At 38.8% G+C, this 26,081-nt stretch overlaps 1 protein-coding gene across 2 annotated transcripts in view; it reads right to left on the bottom strand.

Annotated features, from left to right (window-relative positions):
• Positions 1-24,056, bottom strand: part of STRN (striatin) — a 68,607-nt gene extending 44,551 nt beyond the window's left edge. The window contains exons 1-4 of one of the 2 annotated variants that reach the window (XM_053937771.1): positions 23,751-24,056; positions 11,021-11,124; positions 3,702-3,775; positions 606-684 (exon numbers count right to left, since the gene is read on the bottom strand). In XM_053937771.1, the coding sequence (XP_053793746.1) occupies positions 606-684; positions 3,702-3,775; positions 11,021-11,124; positions 23,751-24,056 (563 nt within the window). Of the gene's footprint in view, positions 1-605; positions 685-3,701; positions 3,776-11,020; positions 11,125-23,750 lie in introns of those variants that run through there. The other variant, XM_053937772.1, reaches the window with a different exon arrangement.
• Between the last annotated feature and the right edge of the window lie 2,025 nt (positions 24,057-26,081).

Raw genomic sequence — 26,081 nt, 5'->3', positions numbered from 1 at the left:
GTCTTTTAATATAAGTTCCAGACCATCCTTACTGTCTCACTCCCCTCTCGTTTAATCCTCTGTAACACACCAAATATCATGAAAATTAATTTAGCTACTATGATCACAATTCAAAAATTAATTCAGATTAAGAGACATTTGTTTCATTGACGTGAACAGAGAATTAGAAAACATCTAGTCTAACCCTCCAGATGTTAAGTCTTTTCTGCCACTTAAGCAAGCCAAAATAAAAGTTTTCCTTCTCCAATGCCAGCTGTTTTTATTTTACACAGCTCTTAGCAGAAATTACTTGTGTCTTTTGCTTTTTAATTGCAAAGTGTCATGACCCACTGTTCTCCCAAGCAGATTGTCTTATTATACTCCGTGAAAGAAAAGGAGATCAGGTGTTTGTGACTTGACAAGGCTTCTCATCTGAAGGTATGAAATATTAAAGTTTTTCAAAACCCAAAGAAAAGTAGTGCAGAAGCTCAATGAACTTCATCACAAACACTAACTTTTCTTTTAGTAAAATATAATTGAAAAAAAATCAAATACCATCACCATCATATTTCATTAGCAGATTCTTTCTTTGCATTCAGTATTTGAGTCCTTTTTTCAACACTTACTGTCTTAACAGCTGTCGTCCTTGTTTCCATATTAGCTGGCTGTTCTGTTGTGGCTGAATCTCTGTCTCATTCCCTTCATCTGAAAAAAGAATATTTTATTACATTTTTTTCTTTTTCCTATTTGCATAAAAGATGCCCATCCACTTGAAAAGACAAATGTGATCTGCCTTAAAATTATTAGGAATTGTTTAATACCAAAATTCAAAGTGCAAATAATGAAGGGAGAAAAAAAATGCACACAACATATAATTGTAGTACTGTATACACATAAAAATTTCCAGGTACATCCTACTCTGTGAGAGCAAGTTCCTAAACTCCTTTAGGGGAACATAATGACAGTCAGTCTGCAGTCCAATTTTTGCTTTGTCCTTCCAAGATAATTGCTGCTCACATTAAGTCTGAATACAAATATCTTTTAACTGCTAACTGCAGCACAATACTGGTTTACAACTTCCCAATTTCCTTAATATTTGACAGTTCAACATGAATCAACAGATCTACTTACATCAATTTAATCCATATTTGTATTAGTTTTGTAGAAACAAACAAACAAACAATAGGGAATATGTTTTAAACTGAAAAGTTGTTGAAAAAATTTCAGCACATTTTCCCCAATCATAAATTTGTAACTAAATGCTACTACTCCAGGAAAATCCACCAAAAAAAAAAAAAAAAAAAAAAAAAATTAAAAAAAAAAAAATCATGTGGCTGTTCTCTTAAGAAAACTATCAGAATGCCGGCTACCAACAGCTATATGTTTATTCCATATACAGCTTCACATCACATGATGGTGGGTTATTCCCTCTCCTCAAGGAGATGCATATGCAAGACAAAAGATCTTGGTTTACCATCTATGACAGCCTCTACAAAACTTTAAAACCTTGTGGTCCAAACACTGAAGGATGAACAAACTTCCTGTGTAAACAAGACTTAAGAACCAGAAAAACCTGTGGTATAATCCTATGAGTAACTTGATATGTAACATGGGAAAGCTATTATTCTCATCAGGAAGTCACTTACCTTTAAACAACTCAATTAATACTACACAAAAAAGCCCCACCACCTACCCAAAGAAGCTATCAAATACTAATCAGAATTCACATGCAAGGAGAGACATATGAATTTCAGACATCTCATTCACAAATCTATTTAACAGCAATCACAGGAAATAAACAAATGCACAATCATTTTCCAATGACAGCTGGACACAGCTGGATCCAACACACATCTACCAAAGCTCAGTCTATAATTATTAAAACATGACTGAGGTAAATCTGCCTGAAAATTCCTTTTGAAAGCAAAACCTGTTCTTCTGAAGGCACTGTTAAGTATATCCAGAGGCAAGAATTCTCTTGTGCTTAGTCTCCTCAAAAATGATGACTGCTAGCAGTAGCAGTGGTTTACAGATAAGAGTGAAGAAACTTGCATTATGAGGAAATTATAGCAGAAGATATAGTATATATAGAAGAAATAGATAAATTGTATAAATAATTTTATTTTCAAAGTATCTCTTTACCAGGAGATTGAAATCTTTCTGCTAAAATTGTGTTACAGACTCACCAAGAGATCATAAAGAAAACATCAAGGACATATGTGGAAGAACTACTACCAATATTTCGACTTTTTTTCATGACTGGGCAGGAAAAACAGGGTCAGGGCGAGGGGAACATATGGACACACAACTTAAGTATCTATCAACGACAACTTCAAAATAGCATTAGAACAAAATTTCTATTTTAAGTCATCAGTCCAGATTTGATACAGAACAAAAATACACATTTCTGATAGCTATATATAGAATACAATGGGATAAATGGCAATAATGGAATTTTAACTAAAATATTTCCACAGTGTTGACCTTGCAGTCTAAACCTCTGCTGGGCAAGCCAGGCCTCGCACTACATTCCTCAGCGGGAAACGGGAGCAACATGCTGTAGCTGCATCCTGAGAAATTACAAAAAAACCCCATGGCTGTCTAGGGTTGTGGTATGATCAGGACAAAGTTTTCTAAAGGTCCAGATACAGATTGAGGTCTTCCACTTAGTAGCACCAAATTCAATATTTCTTCAGTTATGGAAATAACGCTAATAATCGCATGAAATAAAATTTCTAAAAAACTCATTAAAAACTTGGACAAGAAAAGTCTGGTGTAAAGCTTTGCTACTTGGTGTGGGGTTGGATCTTTTTGTTTGTTTGGGGGTCTTTTAATGACCTTTTAAACCCAATGAGGTAAGAAATCACCATGACAGTCAGCCAGACTGTCCCCTCCACAAACCAAGTGACAGAGATGAGATCTGCAGACATTCTATGCTCTGCCTTTACATATAGGTGATTCCAATTTTGTTGTAGTAGAAGCATTAGGAGACTGAGACACAAAAAACATTACCTATATTTTCAATGGCTTAACCATTAGCCAGATCTCTGTACCACTTTTTTATATTTTTTTTCTCCAGAGGAAAGGACAGGGAGGATAGAGGGATAAAAGAAAGTAATTTAAATTCTTAATTTCCCCAGTTCAGTGCTTAAATCTATTTGTGTGAAGTTGGAAATGAAAACAAATCAGCTTTCCAGAGACCAAGGCAAAAAACTGAAATTAGTTAAATACATCTCCAATGATCATTTGAATTCTGCAGAGAAATCTCCTATTCAAAAACTCTCACTTATGTCTAATATGCATTTTAATTTTTTTTTCCTGGAATACCACTGAAGTAATTGAACAAAAAATTATGAACTATGTATTTCATTCAGAAGAATTATCCAGAGATAAAAGGATTCTATTGCTGTGAATCTAGTATCATCCTGTTCTAAAATATCCATACACATCACTAAGGGACAGAAAAACTACTTTCTCCAAGAGCAGCCTGCTCATTTGGGTTTGGATTTTTTTTTTAATCTAAACTAACTTGATTTATTAATAGACAGAACACTAGGATATATTTTTAATTGTACTAGGGTAAAATATAGGTTTTATTAATTATCTCTATTCTTACTGCTCTATTAAAAAACTTATTTTATCAATACTATCAATTCAGCATTTGCACATAACACAGTTAAGCTTTTATGCCAGTAATAAACTCACTCTCATTAAATTCTTACCAGAATCATAGTTCGGTGGCTTCATATCTCCCTGATTCAGTTCTGTGCCATATTTTAATTTGTGGTATTTAGCCCTGCAAGGAAACCAAACAAAAAAAAATTAAAAATCTATCTAAACAAAAAAAATTTAAAATCTATTAGTACATCTAAAGTGTATTTCTAAACACATAAATGTCACCTGTTTTCACTTGAAAAGCCACTCCTTTCTTCTAGGCTAGGAACAAACCAAATCAAGTAATTTTACCCTGACTTCAGATAGGTAATTTTATTGAAATATTTTTTTTCCAAGGGTGACATGTAATTGCATAGTGAATACTGAGGAAACACACAGAGCAGTTGACTGCAGATTTTACAAAATGTTCTTGCTACAGAAAAGGTTCCTTCCCTGTAGACACAAGCAACTCTTCTGTTTCCCTTCCCAACCCCCCCGTCTTTCCTTTTTAGCCAACGTTGATGAAACATTTTTACTACCCTTGTCAGTTCAGTGCCATCTACTTCATATCTCCTACTGTCACTCCATTAAGCAAACTTTAGTTGTATTCTTCAAAATGCTGTGCTCTCCAACAGCAGCAGGCCCTCAGCCAGAACTATTCTAAATGAGATTTAGCAGTGACAGCTCACCCACACCACTTTCTCTCAAAGCTGCTAGGTCTGCCATTTGACCAAGTGCAAAAATTGAGACATTCTTCAAAAAATATTTAGCCTTCAAATGGTCTAATGTAATAAGCCCCACAGAGCATGCAATATAATGACAGGAGTAGCTACAAAAAAATGGAAATGCTTTTTTGAGAAGCTTCATCCTAAAGACTCAGTATGTACAGACTTTGAAATACACATAATAAAAGCACAGTAGTACAGTATTACACACACACGTAAGTCAACCAAGATTCATTACAGTAGACTTTTAACAGTGCAACAGAGAAAATGAGGCAAAGTGAGCCTTTACTGGTTTTGCAATCTGTTCCCTCCTTCTCTGACACCATAACTTTAAAAGTACAAAATTGCAAGTTTTATACATTCACAGCTAGGTAGAAGAGTGGCTCTTACACCAGTTCCTACCCTAAACAAAAGGCTGAGAACTCAGGAAATGCTGCATGTGCAGCCTGGGAGTAGTGGGACAATAAAACAGCACACACATACACACAGTTCAAATGCAAATGTACAGAGTGAAGTGTAGGGTAGCAAGAAAAAGCCTGAAAAAAACAAGCAAACAAAAAAACCTGTCATATGCACCAACATGAAAAGGAGTTTCATTAGGTCCACTAGGCATAAGGGAGTTCTTCCGCTTAAAGTTTGTTTTTGAAAAAACTAATGGGTTTGACACTTTGTAATTGTATGAGACAAGTTTTCACTAAAATCACATGACTATATCAAGAACAGCTGCAGAAAATGTTTTCAAGTTACCTACACCTATAGATTGCTTCTTAAACATCTTCATTATATTACTGTTTTCTTTTGCATTTTCCTATTTCATCAAGAAAGCCCATTACTTCTAACAAAATAGTGCTGAAGAATGCTTCGTAGTTCTTATGTTTCAATTTTGATAGTAATAGATTCCTACTAATCCAGCTGTATTTTAATTATAATAAACATTTAATTCTGACTGAGGAGGGTAAGTGAAGAGTGAAGAAGTGCCTCTTAGGCATAGCAACATTGACAGATGAAGGAACTAACTCTCAAGAGTCAGAGCACTAAGCTCTAACTCAGCTGAGCAGCAATCAACAAGAAGAGGAGAAATGACGTGCTTGAAATGAATTTAAAGCAATAGATGGAAGTTAAACATTTTGGTCAGTATAGAAAAGAATAACCAAGAGTAGAAGAAAATCAAAGCTGAATGCTCAATCAAAATATTTATCTTTCCTTTTCCAACTATCCATTTCTTACATGTTGCCCTAGTAAAACAACTGCATTTCATCAATATTCTTAAACATTTATGCTATGTATACTTTTCCTCCACCAACACTAATGAAAAGCAATGATTAATCAAGAATTAAGAAATCCTCCACTCTGTCACCAACTTTAAAGAGTACCATTTTTTATGTAGTCATGAAATCAAGAGACCTTAATATGCAATCTATTTTGATCTGACTTAACAGAAGTGAACAAATATTAATACTCTGCTCTAATCTGCATTACTGACATATGTTGTGTTCTACTTCATTCCTTCAAAGAATTCTGGGAGAAGTTAGTTTTGCAGCAGTTGACACTTGCTTTCAGTTCACGGGTATTATACCAAGTTCCAATATGCTCTACGTGTTCACTAATTTTCTTATCAAGTTTTGTTAATCATTTCCAGCCTAAGAAAAATGTTTGCTAGGTTCACTGAAAGGATCATTCTTTGGACCTTTCCTGTTCCTCAGATCTCATGTTCTCCAAAATCCATCTTTCAAAGATTGAGACTGTAGGTTTTTTAACTTCTCAGTATATTTATTTCGATCTCTTAAATCCATTTTTCTCACTTTTAATTTCACCTCCCACTTAAATCAAGAGTAATAGTCTTTCTTCTTACTCAGGTTTTCCCCACTCATGAAAAGCATTATGGAAACATTTCACCAAAATGAGATTATTCATTCTTAATCCATTTTAAACTGTTAGTAACCAGGATTTTGTAACTGGTTTCACCTCATAACGCAACAGCTTTTAAAGCTCTTGTTGTTATTCTTTACCACAAGAGGATAATGTAGATTACATGGTCTTGCACACCACTGGCCCTTTAAATTTATTTTAGGTCCAAGCTGGACTAAGGTTTCATCTTTTAGAGGACCTAACTTTGTATATTGCAGGCAGAGACCAGTAGCCCTGCAGAAAAGGCAAAAGAATCATGTTCTAATGAAGAGGCAACTGAAGAGATGAAAAGCCCCAAAAAGTAATCTTTATTTTCAATATTGCTGGAAAAGTTAAAAACAAAGTTATAGAGTACTGACTGCACAAAATGACAAAAAAACCCCAATGCTATAATCAAATCTGAATTAAATTCAATTGGTATAAATTCAGGTCTCTGAGCAAGACACAGATTTGAAACAGAAACATGAGTATCATGCCAGAGTATGTGACACACTGAACTCATCTTCAGTCGTGGTCAGCTTCTAAAGTTAAATAAAATATTACAAAAACCTTCCATAAAATCAATATAGACTGCCAACAGGTCATCTAGGAAATACCTTCTACACTTCTTCAGGCAGGATGAGATTTATTATTAGACACTTTTTTATGATACAGCTGAAAATGTCACAGGTATGAAAGATAAACAATCTTTTTCTAAAGTGCACTAAGAGAAGGGCTGAACACCATGACTCAGACTCCAGGACTAGAAGGGAGTCTTGACCCTTCAGTTACACATATTGCAATCAAAGGGTATGAAACTTTTCACAAAATAACCTTTAATTCTTTTCTACACAAATTCAAAATACCACTTATTCCATTAGCACATTTTAATTTAATCTGTTTTTACAATGACAGAATATCTCCTGCCCACCTGTAATGCTTAATTTTTTCACTTTTGCAGAAATCACATGGTCCAGTTATTAACAGCTTTAAAATGGCCTTCTACAGCTCACTTTGAACTTTAGCTCACACATCCCAGTAGTGTGATATTATCATCAAAAAAAGATATAAACGATATTTTGTGTAAAAAAAGTGAAAAGAAAATGAAAGTTTATTCAACCTTTGTATCATCTGGTCAAAAAAAAGGACAGTGGTTTGGTGGCAGGGGAGAAAAAGAAACAAAGATTTATTATCTGAAACTTGTTCAACTTCAGTGATTTACATTCCATCTCTGAAAATTACATATGAATTATTAACAGTATGCAGAGACAGAAAAATGACTTGAAAATGACCACCTGAAGGATACAACTTAATAGAAAGTATTTTCTATCTGAAGACTAGCCTTCCAGTTATTTGAAAGAAAGCTATTTTAGCACTGTGAAACTATGTTCCTTACTCAAATAAGTATGAATATTACCACTGCTCTGGCTTCTGCCCTTCATTACACAATTCTCCTCTTTTGGTTAGCAGTATTTTCATTAAACTACGTGTCTTCTGTTCAGTGCTTGGAAACATTCAACATGGCTGCCACACAAGAATTGCTTAGGAAAATGCTAAAAGCCTTCATCTACATTTCCTAAGACTGAGTGCAGTGAAACTTTTCTGAATACTTCACATAGAAATAAATTTGATTCCAGTCAAAAAAAGCCACTATTTCTTGGAAATATCTGTCGCCAGACCTGAAGCATCTGATCCAGCTGTGCTGAGGGAGCCTGCCAAAACATCCGTAGAAGATCTGGGAGCTGCCGCCAAATCAAGAGACATAAACAAGAACGACTGCCAGGAACAGCACAGCGAGATATTCTACCCAGGGGAGAAGGCGCCAGCCTTACACTGATCAGACACATCAGTGCAGAAAACAACACAAAATTAAATCAACTGTTTCTAGAGACATAGCTCAGGAGTCCAGTTCTTTGGTTGAAATATGTTAAGACAGGAAGTGGACTAGACTAGCCGAAATAGGACATGTACTTGAGAGAAACAGTACTATGTTTCAGCTAGCTCCTGAAAATCCAGAGGCACCAGTGCAATTTACTGATGGTGGAACAAGTATTGATAAAGTCATAAAAAGTAACCCTCAACTCTGAATAGCCTCACACTGCAATCTACTGGATGTTGGCAAAACTACATCAAAACTGCTATTGAAAAATGCTAGCACTTAACTACCCACTAGCTCCTTCTAAGCTCCTTGCTATTTCGCCTACTAAGACTCTTCAGCAGAAATAACCTGGCCTGCTATACACACACACAATAAAAAGGTAATCTCACAATTACTGACATAAAGACTAAACATTAAACTAAATTTGCCAGAAAAGCATGACCATCAGTAGTAAAACTTATTTTCTACCTTACCCACACTACAATGACATGACATGAAATAGAAAACAACAACAGTGGTCCCGAAGTTGTTAATTTATAGTAAAATTTGAAACTATTTGGTTGATAAAAGAAATGCAGAGCAGCCACTATAAATAACAGCAGCTCATAGAAGCATGTACCTGAGAAAACAAATGTTTCTTATTTCTTTTTCATGGTTTCCTGAGGGCATAGTGAACATGGAGTACTCTGGTCCACAACTTCATATTTTGTTCTCTTACTCATAACTTATTTCATCCAGCTAAGAAAGATCTGAAATGTTACACAGCCATAGCAGAAATGAAGGAATACAGGAATGATTCCCTGTCCCCTCACAGCACACCAACCTTCCCCAAACTTGACAGGAATGTCTTCCTCCTACCTTGTAGGATCACATTTGCCAGCTCTAAGAACCCAATGGAAAATGCCAGCATCCTGACTACTGTCTGACCAGGCTGACAGCTGATTTAGGAAAATGCTGGGAAACAGAGCAGTGCTTCCAAGCTCAGTATGTTGCCGTTCTTTCAAGTATCAAGCAAGATACTTGCTGAGAGATAATTCAAGAAAGAAATACAAGACTATTTCTTTAGAAACTGGCAAATAAAACTGCTGTTTAAAACTACAAACTCATACATAGCTGTCTCCAGCACACACACCAGTCACAAGCATCACATCTGCTTACAGAACCACTGCACACCCATACTGGAACTGTCACACTGGATCAGATCAGCTGATTGTAGCCTACTGACCTGAGTAACCGAGGCTAATGCCACACACTGCAGAAAAACATGCAACATAAAAGATACAGATGTAAAAACTGTAATAAGAAGCCACCAAGTGTTTTTTCCTAATCCTGACAGGGACTGCTGCATTAAGTTTTAAATGTCATAATTTAGGTAGATTTTACACTATAAAACTGAGGGACATTTTCATCATCCATATGGAAGTTTGATTTCTGGTTTTTTAATGTTACAAAGTTTTTCTGATAGTACACAAAAATGTATTCACATAGTTTGATAATTTTGAATTGCTAACTTCTGTGCGTTATGAACATGAAGGGTTAAAAATACTTTTACGTAATCAGGAATAGCTCCACCAGTTTTGAAACACAAGAAATCTTCACAGAATACATATAACTACGAGTATATCTTTAGCTGAACCAATGACACTAAGCTTTGTAATCATGCTCCAAATGTAATCCTTTCCACAGCCATAAACTGCAAACTCCATTATGCATACCTTTTGTATTTTTTCTGTGCTCTTTGATGTAATATCAGTTTAGTACCACAACAAGGCCTGGGCAAAAAGAGTAACTACCTTAAAGATTCCTCCAAGAACTCGCAAAGCAGAAGAAAGTACACTGGAGCCCTGGGGCTACTGCTGGCCAGAACCCTGGCTGCATCCCCATGCTAGTGGATTAACTGGTTGCTACCAAAAAGTTCTGAACTGGATGGTAGAAGACATATCTTGTGCTAAAGTAGCCGATATAAAATGAGCAAATCTGAATGCAGTACAGTAATGTAACTATTGGTGTCATTTTAAAATTATCTACCAGTGATGTTCTATTCCTCATTTGCATATGTGTGTATTTTAAATCTTATTTCTACTAAACAAACTCTTTCAGAGTCTTCTTTTATTAAAGAGAAGCAGGAATTATTTGATAGGAAAATGATAATGGGTAATAGGTAAGCAATGACCGCTTTGGAGCAGTACCATAAATATACTCTTTATTCAATAATGTTAGAAGACATTTCACTAATTAAAAGAATTTAAACTAAACTTGGCCTAAAATAAATCGGTTGAACAGAGAGATTTCCAAAAACATGATAAAAAAAACGACGTGGCTTGCCTCAAAGGTTAGAATAACAGGAAAGTATACATAAGAATAAAATGGTAAACTGAGGACTTGTACTAAAATGTCCATGAACCATTGATTAACCAGTAAACATAAATATTTTTTCAATCACACAATTAACCTCCAGAAGATATTCTTGTAGAATTTCTCACATTGAAAAGACTAAAAACTTAGCAAGATTAAAAACTAGTAATTATTAGACTGAAGACAGTTATTCAAAATTTCAATTGACACACATTAGTAAAAAAAGCTATTACTTTAAACAAAATGAAAATACACTGTAATTCTGGAGTATAATCTATACAGTTCAGTGGAATTTTACCAAGGGAAAGCATTCGTTATTGATCAGCTATGGGTTTTGTTAGCATGTTTTTCAAGCCGTACTATTTTAGCTATTGTTCCTATCATAATGCAGACATTTAGACTACTCGTTTTACTTAGTACAGTAAAATCTATCAATCTGAAAACTGAGTAGAGACAGAAAAAATATTTCTTGGTTTTGTCAAAAATAAAGTTTCTGTCTTCAGCATTTCTTCATCACATACTCATCGCAAAAGCAGCGTACCTTTCCTGTTTGAGCGCATATTCCAGCATTTTGATTCTTCGCACTAGATCCTTCTTCAGATTTTCCTGTCCTTTCCTTTCACCTTGAAGAAAGGCAATCTGGGCCTGCAAAAGGAAGTGTTCAATTTAGAATCTGCTTGCTCAAAATCATTCAGCTTAGCTCTTAAGTGTGTGTGTGTCTTCCAAAGTTAATTTAATATTCATTTGTAGAGTTCAAAAGGAGTTGGTTTACTATGCTTCGTAAACATTTAACACTTACAAAAACCACTGCATAGATAAGGCTTCTAAACGGCATGCTCGCTACAGATCCAAAAAACAAAAAAAAGGGGGGGAAGAAAAAGATAAGAAATAAAGCAGTTTTTGTTTGTTTGACAGGGTTTGTTTTCTCTCTTGGATAAACGTTCAATAAAGGATAAGGAATGAATAAAATAAGCATACAAAAAGCCTTCAGTAGATAAAAGTATTTACCAACAATAAGCAAGAGAAGATAAAGTATTTCTGCTCACCAACTGAAGGAGTGTATAATTAGGGTATAATTCTATAGATACATGACACTAGTAAAAAAACCTGATGTAAACCATGTTCAGCTAAAATAAGAACAAAAGAAAAATAAAACCCTGTTTGCAACACAGGGTTAAGTGTTAATTATGATACTTACTAAAATAGGTTAAGGAAAGCTCTCCAGAAATACTGTAATTAAGAGAGGAAGAAAAAGGAAAACAGGGAAAGGTATTTTGGTGAGGGAGACAAGGAGAGAAATGGTACATAAGTAAATAAAAGTAAAGCAAAAAATAGACAGCTAACCTCTATCAACTTCCAGCACAAGTATTCAGTTGCCTGTGAAAAATCTCCTTTAAATAGAAAATTATGACAAACACAAGCTATTAATTCCTAATCATAAAGGAAGAACTACCTGATTTTCTACCTAATGTTCAAATCAAGAGGCAAGTTCTTGTGCTTGCTCAACTCATAAATACACTTTTTTAGGCAAAAATACCTACAGGCAGTCACCACGTCATGCCTCAGTCTCACCTGCCATTTCCAGGATCACAAGCTTTCTGCACCTCTACAGCTAAGTCTTCATGCATCTCATCTGTCTCTGGAGAAGCACAGCCAGGATAAATGGCACCTGGCCCACACCACCAGCTGTTGAGCATGACAACCTATAACCCTTTCATTTAAATAAATGCCCAGCAAAGTCAGGGATTAAAAATGAGCAGGAATATCCTATCCTCACCTGTCACAACCCTGCAAGCAGTCCCCAGATATTTTAGTTAATGGAGAGAGTTGCTTCCAAAGAATCTAACTGCAGATTTTTACCCCAAGGTGAGAAAAACCAGTCTCTCTAAATGCCATTTTCTCTCCAGCAACTAAAAAGGGAAGGCACACAGCTAACTCAGTTGGACTTTGGTGACCAGGCATGATGAATCTCACACCCAAAGCCATTTGTTGGTGGCCAGCAATAGCAGCTGCTCTAAAATATCACACCAGCTGACATAATTTCACTGCTCAAGTACAGTCAGCAAATAGCTTGACAGACACCTGAAGGATCTTTAACTGCCAGTCACCAACTAGACCAGCCAGTTTATGACAAGAGAAAAACACTGGCTGCTCTCCAACTAAGTCACTCTTTACTTTCAACAGGGGAAATACAATTGAATTAAAACAAAAAAAAAAGTCAAAAATCAAAAGAAAGATCTCTCACTCTGGCATCAACTACAATTGAATTCTAATTTTATGCCCAGGTTTAAAGAAAGACACAGGAAAAAGAAATGTTGATGCTGGAGTCAGCATTTCCTACCCTGAGGAATGTAACTGAGCAAGAAGCATCTCAACTCAACAAGGTCAGCATCCCTCCCTAGAGGAGCATCTCAGGCACATATAACTTAGTCTGCAGTAACTGTACAGACACACAGATTCTCACTCCCTATCTCCACATAGGCCCAGTGGAACTAAACATGCGCTCTTCTCATCAAAAGGGAGAGAACATCAAAATGAACTTTTAAAACAGAAATCATGATGTAAATATGTATTTGTCTGGGATGAAGATAATCATCCAGTGCCATCAGGACACAAGCTGAAGTGATCTATTATGTGACCTGCTGTCTGCAAGCAATTTCTAGCCAAGAATGAACTGACTGAACACGCTGGAATTTTTACCTGGAAGGTTGGCAAACAACACAGCTCACGCACTGCTATACTACAAAGGTCAAAGCAGCATTACTGTGCCAATAGTTGAGACTAAAGTCATCTTCCACTGGTAGCAGCCTAAACAAAACTAAAAAATGCAATTTCTCAGTAGTTTTAACAGCTTCCTTTTGTCAGAGGGAGAGACATAAATGGATATGATTAAGAAATACCACATGACACCTCCTTCATGTGGACATCTTTTGTTGCAAGTAATATGTCCATGCTCTTAATGATGTCTTAGAACTTTCCTTTTTCCTGGATTTTCAAGAAATACTTGTGTTTCTTACTTAAAATGCACACAGCAACAACAGAAGAATCCCCAGCCCAGAAGCCATTGCTCCAGCCCTACATCAGCTTATTGCTAGGATCTTTCAAGGTTAATAAATATATAATTTACAGACAGGAAGTTTTACTGGTACTTCCAGAAACTGAGAATAATTTTGCTCTCTCCTTGGAGGCTGCATGGTTTCTAGCATAGTTTGTTCATGCTTTTCTTCACAGTAGCATGCCTAATACTCACTATTTTTGAAGAATTCTGGCTCTAGAAATGAGAATACTTAGATTTAGTCATTTTTATAATATAGAGAAATATTCCCTCTCTTTTCCACAAAATGTTAGCAACCCTTATCCCTCATTTATACATGTACTGAGTAATTACAATTACATCAGCCTCAGTGGACAATAAAAATCAGTTATACATGTAAGCTTAAATGTTATTTGAGAAATTCTTAATGACAATATTCATGTTTGATTATATTGCAAGTAAGGACAGTATTAAAATGATAACTGAAGTTTTATATTAACAGTAATATACTAACAGTTCATATGTCTTAAACAGATTTCATTCTTTAAAATTTCATTATTTTGACAATTCACCGAAAATATGCAAAGGAACCTAAATGTTCATACTGTAAAACAAGCACTTTGCAGATAAATGTAAACGGAATAAACAAGTACAGTGAGTTTAAATATCTAAAATGTAGCAGTATTTTCGCAGTCTTTAGAACAATACAGTGGCAACTGTAGGATCAGTATTTCCAATTAAAATACAAAGACAACACCTGTCTAAATGTCTGTGCAAACATTTAATGTGCAGGAGGTCTGGGTTGAAACACAATAAAAATTGTAACTGAACTGCACAACTACAGTTTTCTTATGTTTCAGGCATAAACGACAGAATTTTACCAATAGACTGAGACTCCACAGGTGACTTCCCATGGCTGCAGTTTTAACCCAAGTCAAATCTGGAGCCTGAGCAACACCTGAGGGAGTAGAGGAGCAAAGTAGATTCTCTTCCACTTTGAGTAATCTGCAACACTGTTCTACACTTGTGTTTTGGCCACTCCTGGGAAAGTTAGCCAAAAATTTCAAGAATTCGCAAATATTCCCAACAAACAGGTTCTGTGACAACTGACCTTCTAGGTAATAAGGTTAAAATGCATCAAGTTGTAAGCCAGTCTTTGCAAACCTCAAAATTGCCTATGGGGATCATGCAAAACCTCATATTGTTCCTTGCCTTATGGGTGGGGCGCATCGTCTCCATCACAAAGCACCCGGCCCCGCTGGCTCCACAGCAAGAATCAAGGCAGGATCCGCCTCGAGTTTATTCCAAGCTATGCGCTACAAGTTACTGTATTCCAACTCAACTGTGACATTAAAATCAAGAGAGAAGGAGAAAACAAAACAAAACCAACAAAAAGCCAAAATCAAACCAAACAAAAATAGCCACCACAAAACCAGAGAACACTGGAAAAAGACATGCCTGGAACATTCTATTTCAGCTGCAATTGTTGAGTCCAGTATTTTTTTTTCCACTTCATCTCACTGAATTTTTTTGTATGACCAACTGCAACATAACCTAGAAGTGTCATACACATCCAGTCTACGTTACAGCACTGTAGATACCTTAACTATTCCACTTCTCTACTAAGAGGTTTCAAAAATAATATTCATTCTTATATTAAAAAAATTTTCAGAGACAACCACACTATGGTTCAACAAAATTCCCCAAATGACTCTAATGTCACATCACTGTGAAGTAGACAAAAAGGTGACACAATATTTTAGGTAGCACTGGGCTAGAAACAACTTTTTAAATGTTGTTGACTTCCTAATACAGGCTTAGCAGCCGTAACAACGTAATTAAATAATGAAATCACATCTTAGTAAGTCCAGATTTTACCAGTGTTTAAAAATTTACACTGAAATTTATAATTCCTCAAATCAGCAACCACAATAAGCATGATTAAAGTATATTATATTTAGACATCTTTTTAGGCTTACACCTTGACACTACCTAAGAGCAGGAGATAAAAAAATACTCCTCTTTAACAGGAAATTTAAAAAAATAAGCATACTATGACCACAAAACAACTGGTGGACATTTAGTATCAACTTCTATCGGTTTCTGATTTTACAGCTATTTCAAGTTAAAAGGCTTTTTTTTTTTAATTCATAAGACTCAAAAATTATAAAAAGCCTTTCTATTCTCTAAAATAGCTATCATAATATTTTAAAGTAAATGTCACTTCACATTTATGGGCATTTAAAGGTCAACAGACATCATTTGACAAAGTGCTACTAAGACACACAATTCTCTACATAATGCTTCCATAATTCAACAACCAGGTCTTCAGAGGTTGAGAGAAAGAGAACAAAATGGTGGGGGGGAACTGCAGGGAAAGTATTGCAAAAAATATGCAGATAGCTAAAATAACTAAATACATTATAAAGATGAATCAATCTGGAACAGTTGTGCTAACCAGTCTACCAAGATCTGCCAGAAGGATTCTGCAGGCTGCCAGGGTACTCAGTATTTTAGATTATAGCTGGCTCACTGAAGCACTACATATTTAAGTATATTTGTAAATAAGTGTAGGCATGCCCCAGGGGTGAGAACAAAAGAGAGGGAAGGGGGAAGGGAAATACCAATGGTCTAGTACAACTAGGGAACAATTTTAAGAGGCGCCATACTTCACATCACTACACACACCTACTAGCACTCTGTGCCAAGAGAGGCTAGGGAGCTTTTGTAATTCCTGCAGCCACTTAAGATAACAAAACTGAAGTGGGGCCACAGGCTGAAATGACTGGCAGGCACCAAGGCATATTTGACTTCACCCCACACAGAAGGTAGTTCATCCCATTTATCCCTCACATGCTCTCGCTGGATGATAGCATCTCATGAGACCAGTGCAGAGCACGATCTGCTATTGGCACCTTATTTTTGTTGGACTTCTCAGAGATGTCCTAAAACTAGCATCAGAGATAAACCCAGAAAAACCATCCAAAAGAAATCAAAGATTTAGTTTACAGTAAAAAAACTATGGCTGAAAATGCCATTTACTTAGTTCTTTGGCTCTGATTTTCAAACAATGTTTTCAAAGAGAAAACACTGTTTGAAAAACAAATTCTGTAAGACTGAAAAGTTCCTAAAAAAAGATCCAGAATTTATTCACAATTTATACCTGGCAACACCTTGATTACTACCTTAGGCATCTCAAAAACAGCAAGACTTGTCTTTCTGCAGTTTGAAGCATTTTACTACATATATCTCTGTTTAGATAGCTAGTCTTTCTTTTATCCTCTCTTCAGTGCTGCTTTTCAGTCTTCTAGTAATTTTAAGCATCAAAACAGTTGCCAAGCAATGTATAGTCAGCCTATTTAATCATTCTTCATAAGCAAAAATTTTCTCACCAGTCATTTCTGTGGTACACGTACTTAAGTGGTGAACATTAACCTTTTTCAACCCAAGAGCACATGCCACGTACACTGATATAAGCACAAAAAGAGCACAGCTTTTAATTCTATTATGTAATTCTATAAGCAACACTGCAATTGAATGTCACAAAATAATCACATATTATGAGCTGGAGTCTAAATTGCAAATGCTCAAATTCCTTTCCACTTGCTGTACAAGAACGGCAGAAATGCAGCGACAGCAGTCAGCACCAGGACTGATAAACAGACTCATGGCCCACATTGAAACAGACAATGGGAGTTCACAGGCCGAATGAATCACTTGGGGTATGGCAAGACAAGGGAGAAAAAAATCTGGAGGACATTTTTAGATTTGGCTTCAGTAACAAAAAGAGGAGTGAACCAGACTTGACCACACAGCATTTGCAGAGACAATTGGCACACTTCAGTTCTTCACTCCTACATCCAGGATCAGCTACTCCTTGTATTCAAGGATGCATGACCACTCTGAACTGACTTGGGCATCAAGTGAAACAAATACAAAGATAAGTGATTTTGTTCTTACCTCCCGTTTACAAGCTAGGATACGAATATCATGCATGCCATTTTTGCTCCGATGCGTTTGCAATCCTGCCCTATGTGACTGCACTAAAGGGAAGCATATTCCTGGCTAAGACCAGAAAAAATGCAGTCTTTCCTCACTGCAATCCTTAATTTAACTTCTTTATCACTGGGTTATTTTCAAAAACACTCAACAGTAGTGAGCATATAGCAAACTTTTTTCAAATAGGAAAAGAACATCTGGATGAGTTCATCTACAGGCCCACACAGAACAGGTCACTCAGATAAAATGAACCTTTGTTTTCACATTTCAGAGTATTCTTATTTCTAGTTTATTGTCTGCAAAGCTTGGATTCTGAGCACTCTGAAATTATTCCAAAGAACTCTTTCAGCTATCCAAGCATTTCTCAGCATTTCAGACTAAAACATAAGGATCCCTCATCTACTTCTGTTTTTGCCACTTTTTAACTAAGAAACGTAGAAATGAGGACTTGACAAGGCTTGCCAGCCTTGTTAAGCCAAATAGATGAGTAGGTTACTGACCAGTACTTACTTTCTCAGAAAACTGTTTACTGATAACACTTTTAGTTAAGGCTTGGTATTTGTGCAGTCTTACTTTTTTTAGCATTAAATTAAGATGAACCAAAAGTCTCAGGCAAATTCACATGATCTTCCCTGGGGAATTTTACACAGACCATTCTAAAATTAGTAAATAAAGTTTCCGTGTCTACTGAAACGTCAATACAGGCGAAGTTAAATTTGCAACTTGTTCAAACAGTGCCAAGTTACTTATCTCTGATGCAATAACACTGCCATAAGCCAAGACCCTCAAAAGAAAAAGGCTACATTTTGAGTAAGATAGATACCACTTTAATTACAATGCGCACTAATAAAGACACTTAAGATGTTTCACCATATGTTAACCTGACACTGAAAACCAAAGTTTTCCACCTAGAACGCAGTAATCTATTCCATTTGCTCAACCAAGAAAAACAGAAAGATGCCTTTTTCTTTTTGAAAGTATAACTTTCCATGAGATGAGTTTGAAAGGTTTAAAGACCACTTGGAGACAATGTAACATTGTAAAACTCTCTCAGTTCATACTACATCAATATTTACAGCACCATTTTCCTAAAGGATTTAGGCTACTTAAGAAACACATTTTCATTACACTAAAACTAAATTAGAGGTTTGACAGATATGAGAAGAACTGAAATATCTGATGCTAGGAAATGGTCAGATCAATTATGCAAAAAAAAAAAAAAATCTAACTAAAAAAACCAGGTACACATCTGCAAAAACATTGTCTCATCAGTTTGTACTTACATTCTACATCTACAAACTTCTGAATTGCTGAAAATCACTGAACATTTACTCTCACTGGTCCTCCTTGCTTAAGTAAAAGAAGCCATCACAGCATATCAATGATTATACTGGAATTAGCTGGCAAACACACATGTAAGTAGAGGAGAATACAGTTTGTTTCACACAAATCTGTCAAGTAGAAAGTTTGCAAAAAAAAACCTTCTGAAAGAGAGGCTATCTGGTAGTCACCAAGGCCCATTTAGCATCATTTTTCCCAAATAAACACATCTCAGTATTGTGACCATGGCTTGTTTTCTTCTGCCTTTCTTTTGATTTATCTGATATATATAAAACAATAAAGTTTCAATTATTGCTTTTCTGCAGTGGAGATGTACATAACATTAATCTCTGCTGGTTCTTTTGTACTATCTGCCTTACAAGAAAAAATATTTCACAGAGGACTTTTAAAGCACTTCTGCCAATTCAGCTTTCACTGAAAATCTCAGAAATTTGACCTAAATCATCATACTTGAGAATCTTATACAAAACGTCTTCAAATTGCATTTATCTTCCATGTTATTGGTCAAACTGTATCTTTAGGACTTTTCTATTAACTTAATAACTGATTTTACCAACTCACTACTCATTACTTTTTCTCTGAACAACGTTTTCAGATTATCCAACTATCAGAACAACTTCTAACTAGAAATTTAATCCAACAAGAGGACCGTTATCTAAAAGCCAACAAACTGTAAATATCAACAATTTCTGAATCAAGTAACAAATGTCCTAAACCACACTATAAATAGCCAAAGCCATCTGTCTGATTTGCCCCTTCTCCTCTTTACTTTAACTTGTCTATCTCCAAGGCCACAATCTTACCATGTAGCATGCCTGGTTTCATCGCCTGCCTCTTGCAGCAGAAAAGCAGCAGCAAGGGGCAAGATCCCCATCTGTGACCCCTGTCCCAGAGAGCTAACATTACTAAATCTGACTTCCATACCCCATCTCAAGTGCTTATCTATTTCTTCCATCTCATTCCTTCTATTACAGCTGTTTGCTATCATTTAACCACATTTTATCTCATTTCATTATCTCCTTCCCTATCATTTGGGTGGTGTTTTCTTGTTCTTTTGGCACTGTCTTACAAGGACTATTTTTAACAAAGCTGTAGAAACACAAGCACATTGTATCCACCCATTCTCCCTAATTTCCTTGCAAACCTTTTCAAAGGAAAGTTTACCCAGGAATAATAATTTTCATGTAATGCTATCAGGTCCCACCACTCGTATGGACTCTACTGCTCCAAAGAAACAAATTACTAGCTAGAGGAAATGAAAACTTCAGGAGTTTTGAAATGAAAACTTCAGAAGAGGACAAAAGCTAGAAAACTCCTAAGCAGGATGGGGGGTTGTCCCTAAACACAGTTACAGCAGTTTGTTGCAATTTAGACCATTTGTGAAATGAGGAGAAATGCCAATATCTGCAAATCTGCACTTTTGCCAGAAAAATGTTTGTCAGAAGCAAAACTTTCCACAGCAACATATGCATTGCTTGCAAAGACAACATTTCTAGCCAAAACAAAAGCCACACACACACACACACACCTTCCAAGATCATCAGCCTCATTGCTTGCTGGGACAAGAATGTACAGCTCTGCGGGGTCCCAGCCCCCGGGGCAGAGTTCCCATTGCTCCCCCCAGGGGAGACAGATGGCTAATTAAAAGGGAAATAACATCCGAAAGAGACAGTCACTCCCAAGCAGTCAGAAGACCCACGGTTAAGGAAAGACACTAATATGGGAGGCAGTTCAACCCCTGCTTGTCTCAAGCAAAGATATGGATTTCAGTGCCCTGCACATGCATTTGATCAAACCCTCTGCTATTTTTGGATGGGCATGTCCAACATATAATGATGACTCTGAAATGTCTCTGTGTCAGTCCAAAAAAATGCAGAACAAAAAAACCTGAAGTTTAAAACTTGCAGAACAGGAAACCCTGTCTTGTCAACTCTCCCAAGCAGCTGCTAGAAGAACCTAATAAAAGGAAAATCACTAATTTCTGAAAAGATATGAAAATAGATTATAATGCCATAAAGGTCTGTTTGTGAATACTTAAATGAGGATTAATAACGTCACTATTCATCCTAGTTAATTACTTCACAGGGCATAATGGAAGTCTATTCTTAGGATAATTTTTCAATCTGCAGATGTCAAAGTACTGTAAACAGAAAGCAAACATTAAAAGTTAAATATGTAATCAGCAGATAAGCATCTAGGGGAACCCCATATTAATCTGTTTTCATTCTTATTTGATATATACAGCTTACTAATGATGCTTACATAGATATAAATACTGAAGTCCTCTTTTGCTTTGAATGAGGAAGATTATATAATAGAGGCAACAATAATTTCAAAAGGTTCAAGAAAAATAATTAGAAAATCAGAATAAGCATGAGTATTTGCCAAGGAAAGAAAAATACAGGCACTGATAGGGAGAAAAACCTTGGAAATGCAGTACTAGAACAATAACTAAGAACTGATTAAACTGCCTGTCCTGCTAACTCACGTATATTATGAGCTTGGGCGTGTGTCTCCTGAACAAGTACCACAGAACACAACAGGAAGGTATTCTACCTGACCATCACATTTAGTTCCACGCAGTTAATTAGAAAGATAAGGAAAAGAGAAAATAAAAAGAAGCCCAGAGAGGAAGAAAAGAAAGCCAGGAAATCGCAATGGGACTGACTTATGAGGAGTTTTTTGGAGAGAAGATAGAGTGGAACTAACCAACAACTACAGAGCAGAAGCCAAGCACAGTAACACTGTAATAAGGTAATAAGTAATAAGGTATCCCAAGTATTTCAGTATCATGGCAGGTAAGGAACCAGAGATAAAAGAAGTCTACCTCTTAAAACTAGATGAATTGAAAGAAAAAATTATGGGATACCAAGACCACCATACTAAATAGGTCCTTTGCCCCACAGGCTCCCAAGAGTGGATGGATAATCTAGCACTGGAATTTGCATTGGATAAAAGTACAATGAGGAGCACTGCATCTTTATCTTGAGAGAGAGAAACCACCCAACCTCAAATTTCCATTATTCTGTCAAACATTTCCAAATATACAGGCCAACAAAAGGCTTCAGAAAGAGCACAGACCAGGTCTTTAATTAACACTGCTCATGCTTCAGGTGTACAATTTCTAAAAGCCACCCTGTAGTTGCTGAACCCATACCACAAATCTCTCACATGGATCCAAGAACATTCATCTGCAAATGGTCACAGCAGACGTTAACGCCTGATGTCTGTAGAGATAGCCAAGAATTTTGCACCTTCCTGAACATGACTCTGCAGCAGATAAATGCTGTTACAGCTCATGGCAATGCCAGCCACAGCTAATTATAACTTTATTGAGATGTTTTGGCAAGAGTCAAAGGCACTCAAGCAAACAACTTGTGATGGGGTTATCTGCCACAGATAATACATGACTTCTGCAAATAGTCTAAATACTCAATTTCTTTCCTCCTCTCTCATCTGTAACACCAAGCTTTTGAGGGATACGTGGGGGAGAAGGAGGGATGTTGTGCTGAAGGATGTGATAAATATGCAGAGTGTTATTACTTTTAATACACTGGCAAAATTTCCTAGGTCCTGTAAAACAGATTTTTTTTCTCCAAATCAATATTTGATATCTGAATCAGCTATGAATATACGTCAAGATATTTATGGGCCTCCACTGGATATACGACACATGAGGTTATTCCTATACATAGCTAAGCTATGTATATAACTTTCTATACTGTATTTACTGGATGTAGTGAATAGAAATATGATTCAGTTACTAACCAATTTCTCATTGAATTATGGAAGTTAAAATAAAAATTACTCTCTTGTTCTCATGACCACTTCCTTTAAATTTCTACAAGGGAGCTCTCATTAAAGAATGCCACACCTACTACTCTTCTCAGAGTGGTTGACTGATGTTACTGTAGAAAGTAAAATTTAAAAGATGGAAAAATCAACCCAATAACCAAAAAAACAGAGAAGTGGTATGCATTACTAAATAGACTCAAGACTCTCTCGACAAAGACTGTACTTTCAAGGAAAGCCAAAGAAAGAAGAGATGGACAGGAAGAAAGAGACAAAGAAAGGAGACCTAAAAAAGAAACCCGTAAACACTTTTCAGTCTCAAACGTGGCCAAATGAAAATCAAACAGTGGGCTGCTAGCAACATGGCCAGCGTTAAGGTTTAACACAGGGATTTTCTTGTAAACACCACCAAAGAGGAACGAAGGTTGCATTATCGACTGTTATTGGAGTTAATGCAACGCGACCATCACTGAAGTATCTGACAGCAATGGCTCTATGCCAGCAGCTCACAAGTTCTTTAACCACAAGATCACTATCAGTCCTTTCATGCATTAATGAGCATATCAACCCCATCGCTTTTCAAACGAAAACACTACACAACGTGGCCCATAGTACCGAAGGGGATCCAGGCGGTCCCGCGGGCCTGGCCCCTGTGCGGGCGGGGCGGCACCGAGGGCCGGGGGCAACCGCGGCACAAGCGACGGAGCCGCGGCACAACGGGGGCGCGCAGCTCGCCGGGGGCAGATTTTAACAGGGCTTATGAAACTGGTGACAAGTTGGGGCGGCCGACCCCGAGGGGCATCCGGAAAACTCCGGGGAGGAGGCGAGAGCGGCACAGCGCGCAGGGGCCGCTCGCCGCCGGGCAGGGCCCGCTCCCCGCCGGGCCGGCCGCCACGTCCCACCCCCCGCCCGGCCGCGGCGGGGGGCGGCCGCCCTCGGGGGCAGCGAAATAGCCCGGCCGGCAGCTCCCTCTCGGGGAAGACGACAAGCCGCGGCAGCGCCCAGGGCGGCCGCTCCCCTCCAACTGCGTAGAGACGAGGGACACGGAGGGGGAGCGGCCGCCGGAGCCGGGGGGTGTGGGAGGGTAGAAGGTCGCGAGTGTTACCTGCAGCTCCGCCCGCTCCGCCTCCCACTCGGCGCGCTCCGCCTCGAAGCGGCCCCACTCGTGCTGCAGGAAATGCAGGATGCCCGGCACGCTGTATTGAGCCCGGGACGCCGAGAGTGGCGCGGCGGCTCCGGAGGCTGAGACTCCCCCTCCTCCGCCGCCTCCTCCTGCTGCCGCCGCCGCGGCCGCCGCTGCCGCCGCCTCGCCCGGCTCCAGCCCCGGCCCACCCGCCGGCGGCGGCAGCAGGAGGGCGTTGTTATTGTTATTGTTGCTGAAGAAGACGCCGGGCCCCGCTTGCTCGTCCATGGCCGGGCCGGGTCCGCCTGGCTCGCCGCCGCCGCTCCCGCCGCGTCCCGGCAGCAGCAGCAGCAACAACCTGGGCGCGTCCCGCCCGCCGTCACCGCCTGACAGCCGCCCCCGCCCGCTGCTACGGTGGCCCGGCGGGGACAGCGCCGGGGACCGATTCGCCCCGCCGCCTCGCGCGGCTTCCTGGGAATTGTAGTTCCGCTGGATGGCGGGAGGATTCCTCGATCGCCGCCTTCTTCCTGCTCCGTCCATAATTCCAGGGATGGCGATCGGACGGCTGGGCTTCAGCGCCGGGACGTGCGGTCCGATCGGCTGGGCGGGGGCGCTGGCGGGAGGGGCAGGGCAGGGGCAGTCCCTGCAGCGGGAGCACAGGTTAATGGTCACCTCCACCTCCGAGCGGGATTGAAACGGCTTGGGCTCTCCCGTAGCCCAGCCCAGGAGCGCGGGAAGGGCAGGTGTCTCGCAGCAGTTCCACATGCTCCCGTCGGGCGCTGCCCTGGTAGCTCCGACTTTTCTGCTTCCTCCCTGTTCTGAGCAGCGCTCGGCCTCTCACTGCCAAAAGCTGGAAACCCTGCCCAAGGCTACAGGGGTTTCTTGAACATCGTTTGCAACGTTGGGAAGGAGAGCGACACAACATTTTTCAGGAATTGCCACGCTGCCTGCTCCGCGAGGAAAGGGAAAACAGGAGCGTGTGGGATTGAGGGCGGAAGATGTCGGCAGCACCGCGCTCTCCCCATGGCACCAAGGGACGAAGCTGGGCTCCCTTTCCACGCCATGTATGCCCCAGCAGCAGAGCCTTGCTGAGGGCAGACGAACGCGCCGCTCCATCGGGCTGTGCCGAGGGCCAGCACCGTGTAAAAGATGCTGTGTGCCACCAAGGCGGTGCCATGGCGCTCCCGAGGGCGCTGGGGACGCGCCCCGCTTGCGCCCTTCGCCGTGCCCCGGGCGCCCCAGCAGCGCCCCGCTGCCTTCTCGAGCAGCGGTTCCTGTTTCTTTGTGGCTGCTCCGAAACCACAGCCGCCCGCTTCGTAACCCTGCCCGCGGAGTTTGACCTGTGGCTGGTGGACGATCTCTCTGGGAAAGACCACTAAGGAAGCTTACTTAGAGCATCCGGAGAGCAGCGGGGAACGGCAGCGAAAACACGGGACAGAGAGCGTGATCTGGGGGACCTCGGCAAGGAACCCGTGTAGAACAAGGCTCACCCAGAAAGGAAGGAAACAGCAGAGAGAGAGATGAAAGATGCGAAGGGGAAGCAGAGCAAACAGTTTCATTAAAAAGCACATTTAAAAGGCTATTGACAAAGAAAAAGATGAAAAGGACAGTGACAAACAACAATAAGCACTACGGCCATTTCAAGTTACTTCAGTTTTTTTAATCAAATGGAATCGGATGCCAAAATATTGTGTAAAACCACATGACTATAACTTTAGTATCAGGAGCAAGCAGAGAAGCAAACGAGGACTAAACTGGGGAAGGATGTATACAAACAAGAGTTGTGTGTGTTGTAGACAGCCACACAAAATACAAAGAAAAACCTCTCCCTTCTCTATCCCTCTACATCTATCTAGTGCCATTTTCTCTTCTGCTAACTTTTTTCTATTGTTCTAATGACTTAGTTATGCTTGATTGCTACACTTCCCTCCCCTCTTCTGAGTTTTCAGACATCTTGTCAACTAGAGGCTAACCAAAACTTTAAAGTACTGAGATAAAACCTAATGTAAACAAAACTATACATGATTATAGACTAAATCTTTCCAAGAAGTCATTAATTCCTAGACTACCTGGTGGAGGGGAGGGAATCTAAAACCGGATATAAACTTGTTTTCTGTTTTACTTGCAAAATGTTTCTGTTGAATTTTGAACTGGAAGAGTTTCCTTAATACTTTCAAGTGTTAAACTGGTTCAGAACTTCTTCTAAGCAAAAGAGATTTGTAATGCTGGAAAGACTTATTAGAAAGGGATGTATTTAAATCAATTTAATTCCCACTACCTATATTAAGATGAAAAAATTAGTGAAGTTACTTT

Source organism: Vidua chalybeata, chromosome 3, assembly GCF_026979565.1.
Source record: "Vidua chalybeata isolate OUT-0048 chromosome 3, bVidCha1 merged haplotype, whole genome shotgun sequence".
NCBI classification, from domain to species: Eukaryota; Metazoa; Chordata; class Aves; order Passeriformes; family Viduidae; genus Vidua; species Vidua chalybeata.
Note: the sequence above shows the minus strand (reverse complement) of the source record. Positions and strands in the feature narration are given on the sequence as shown.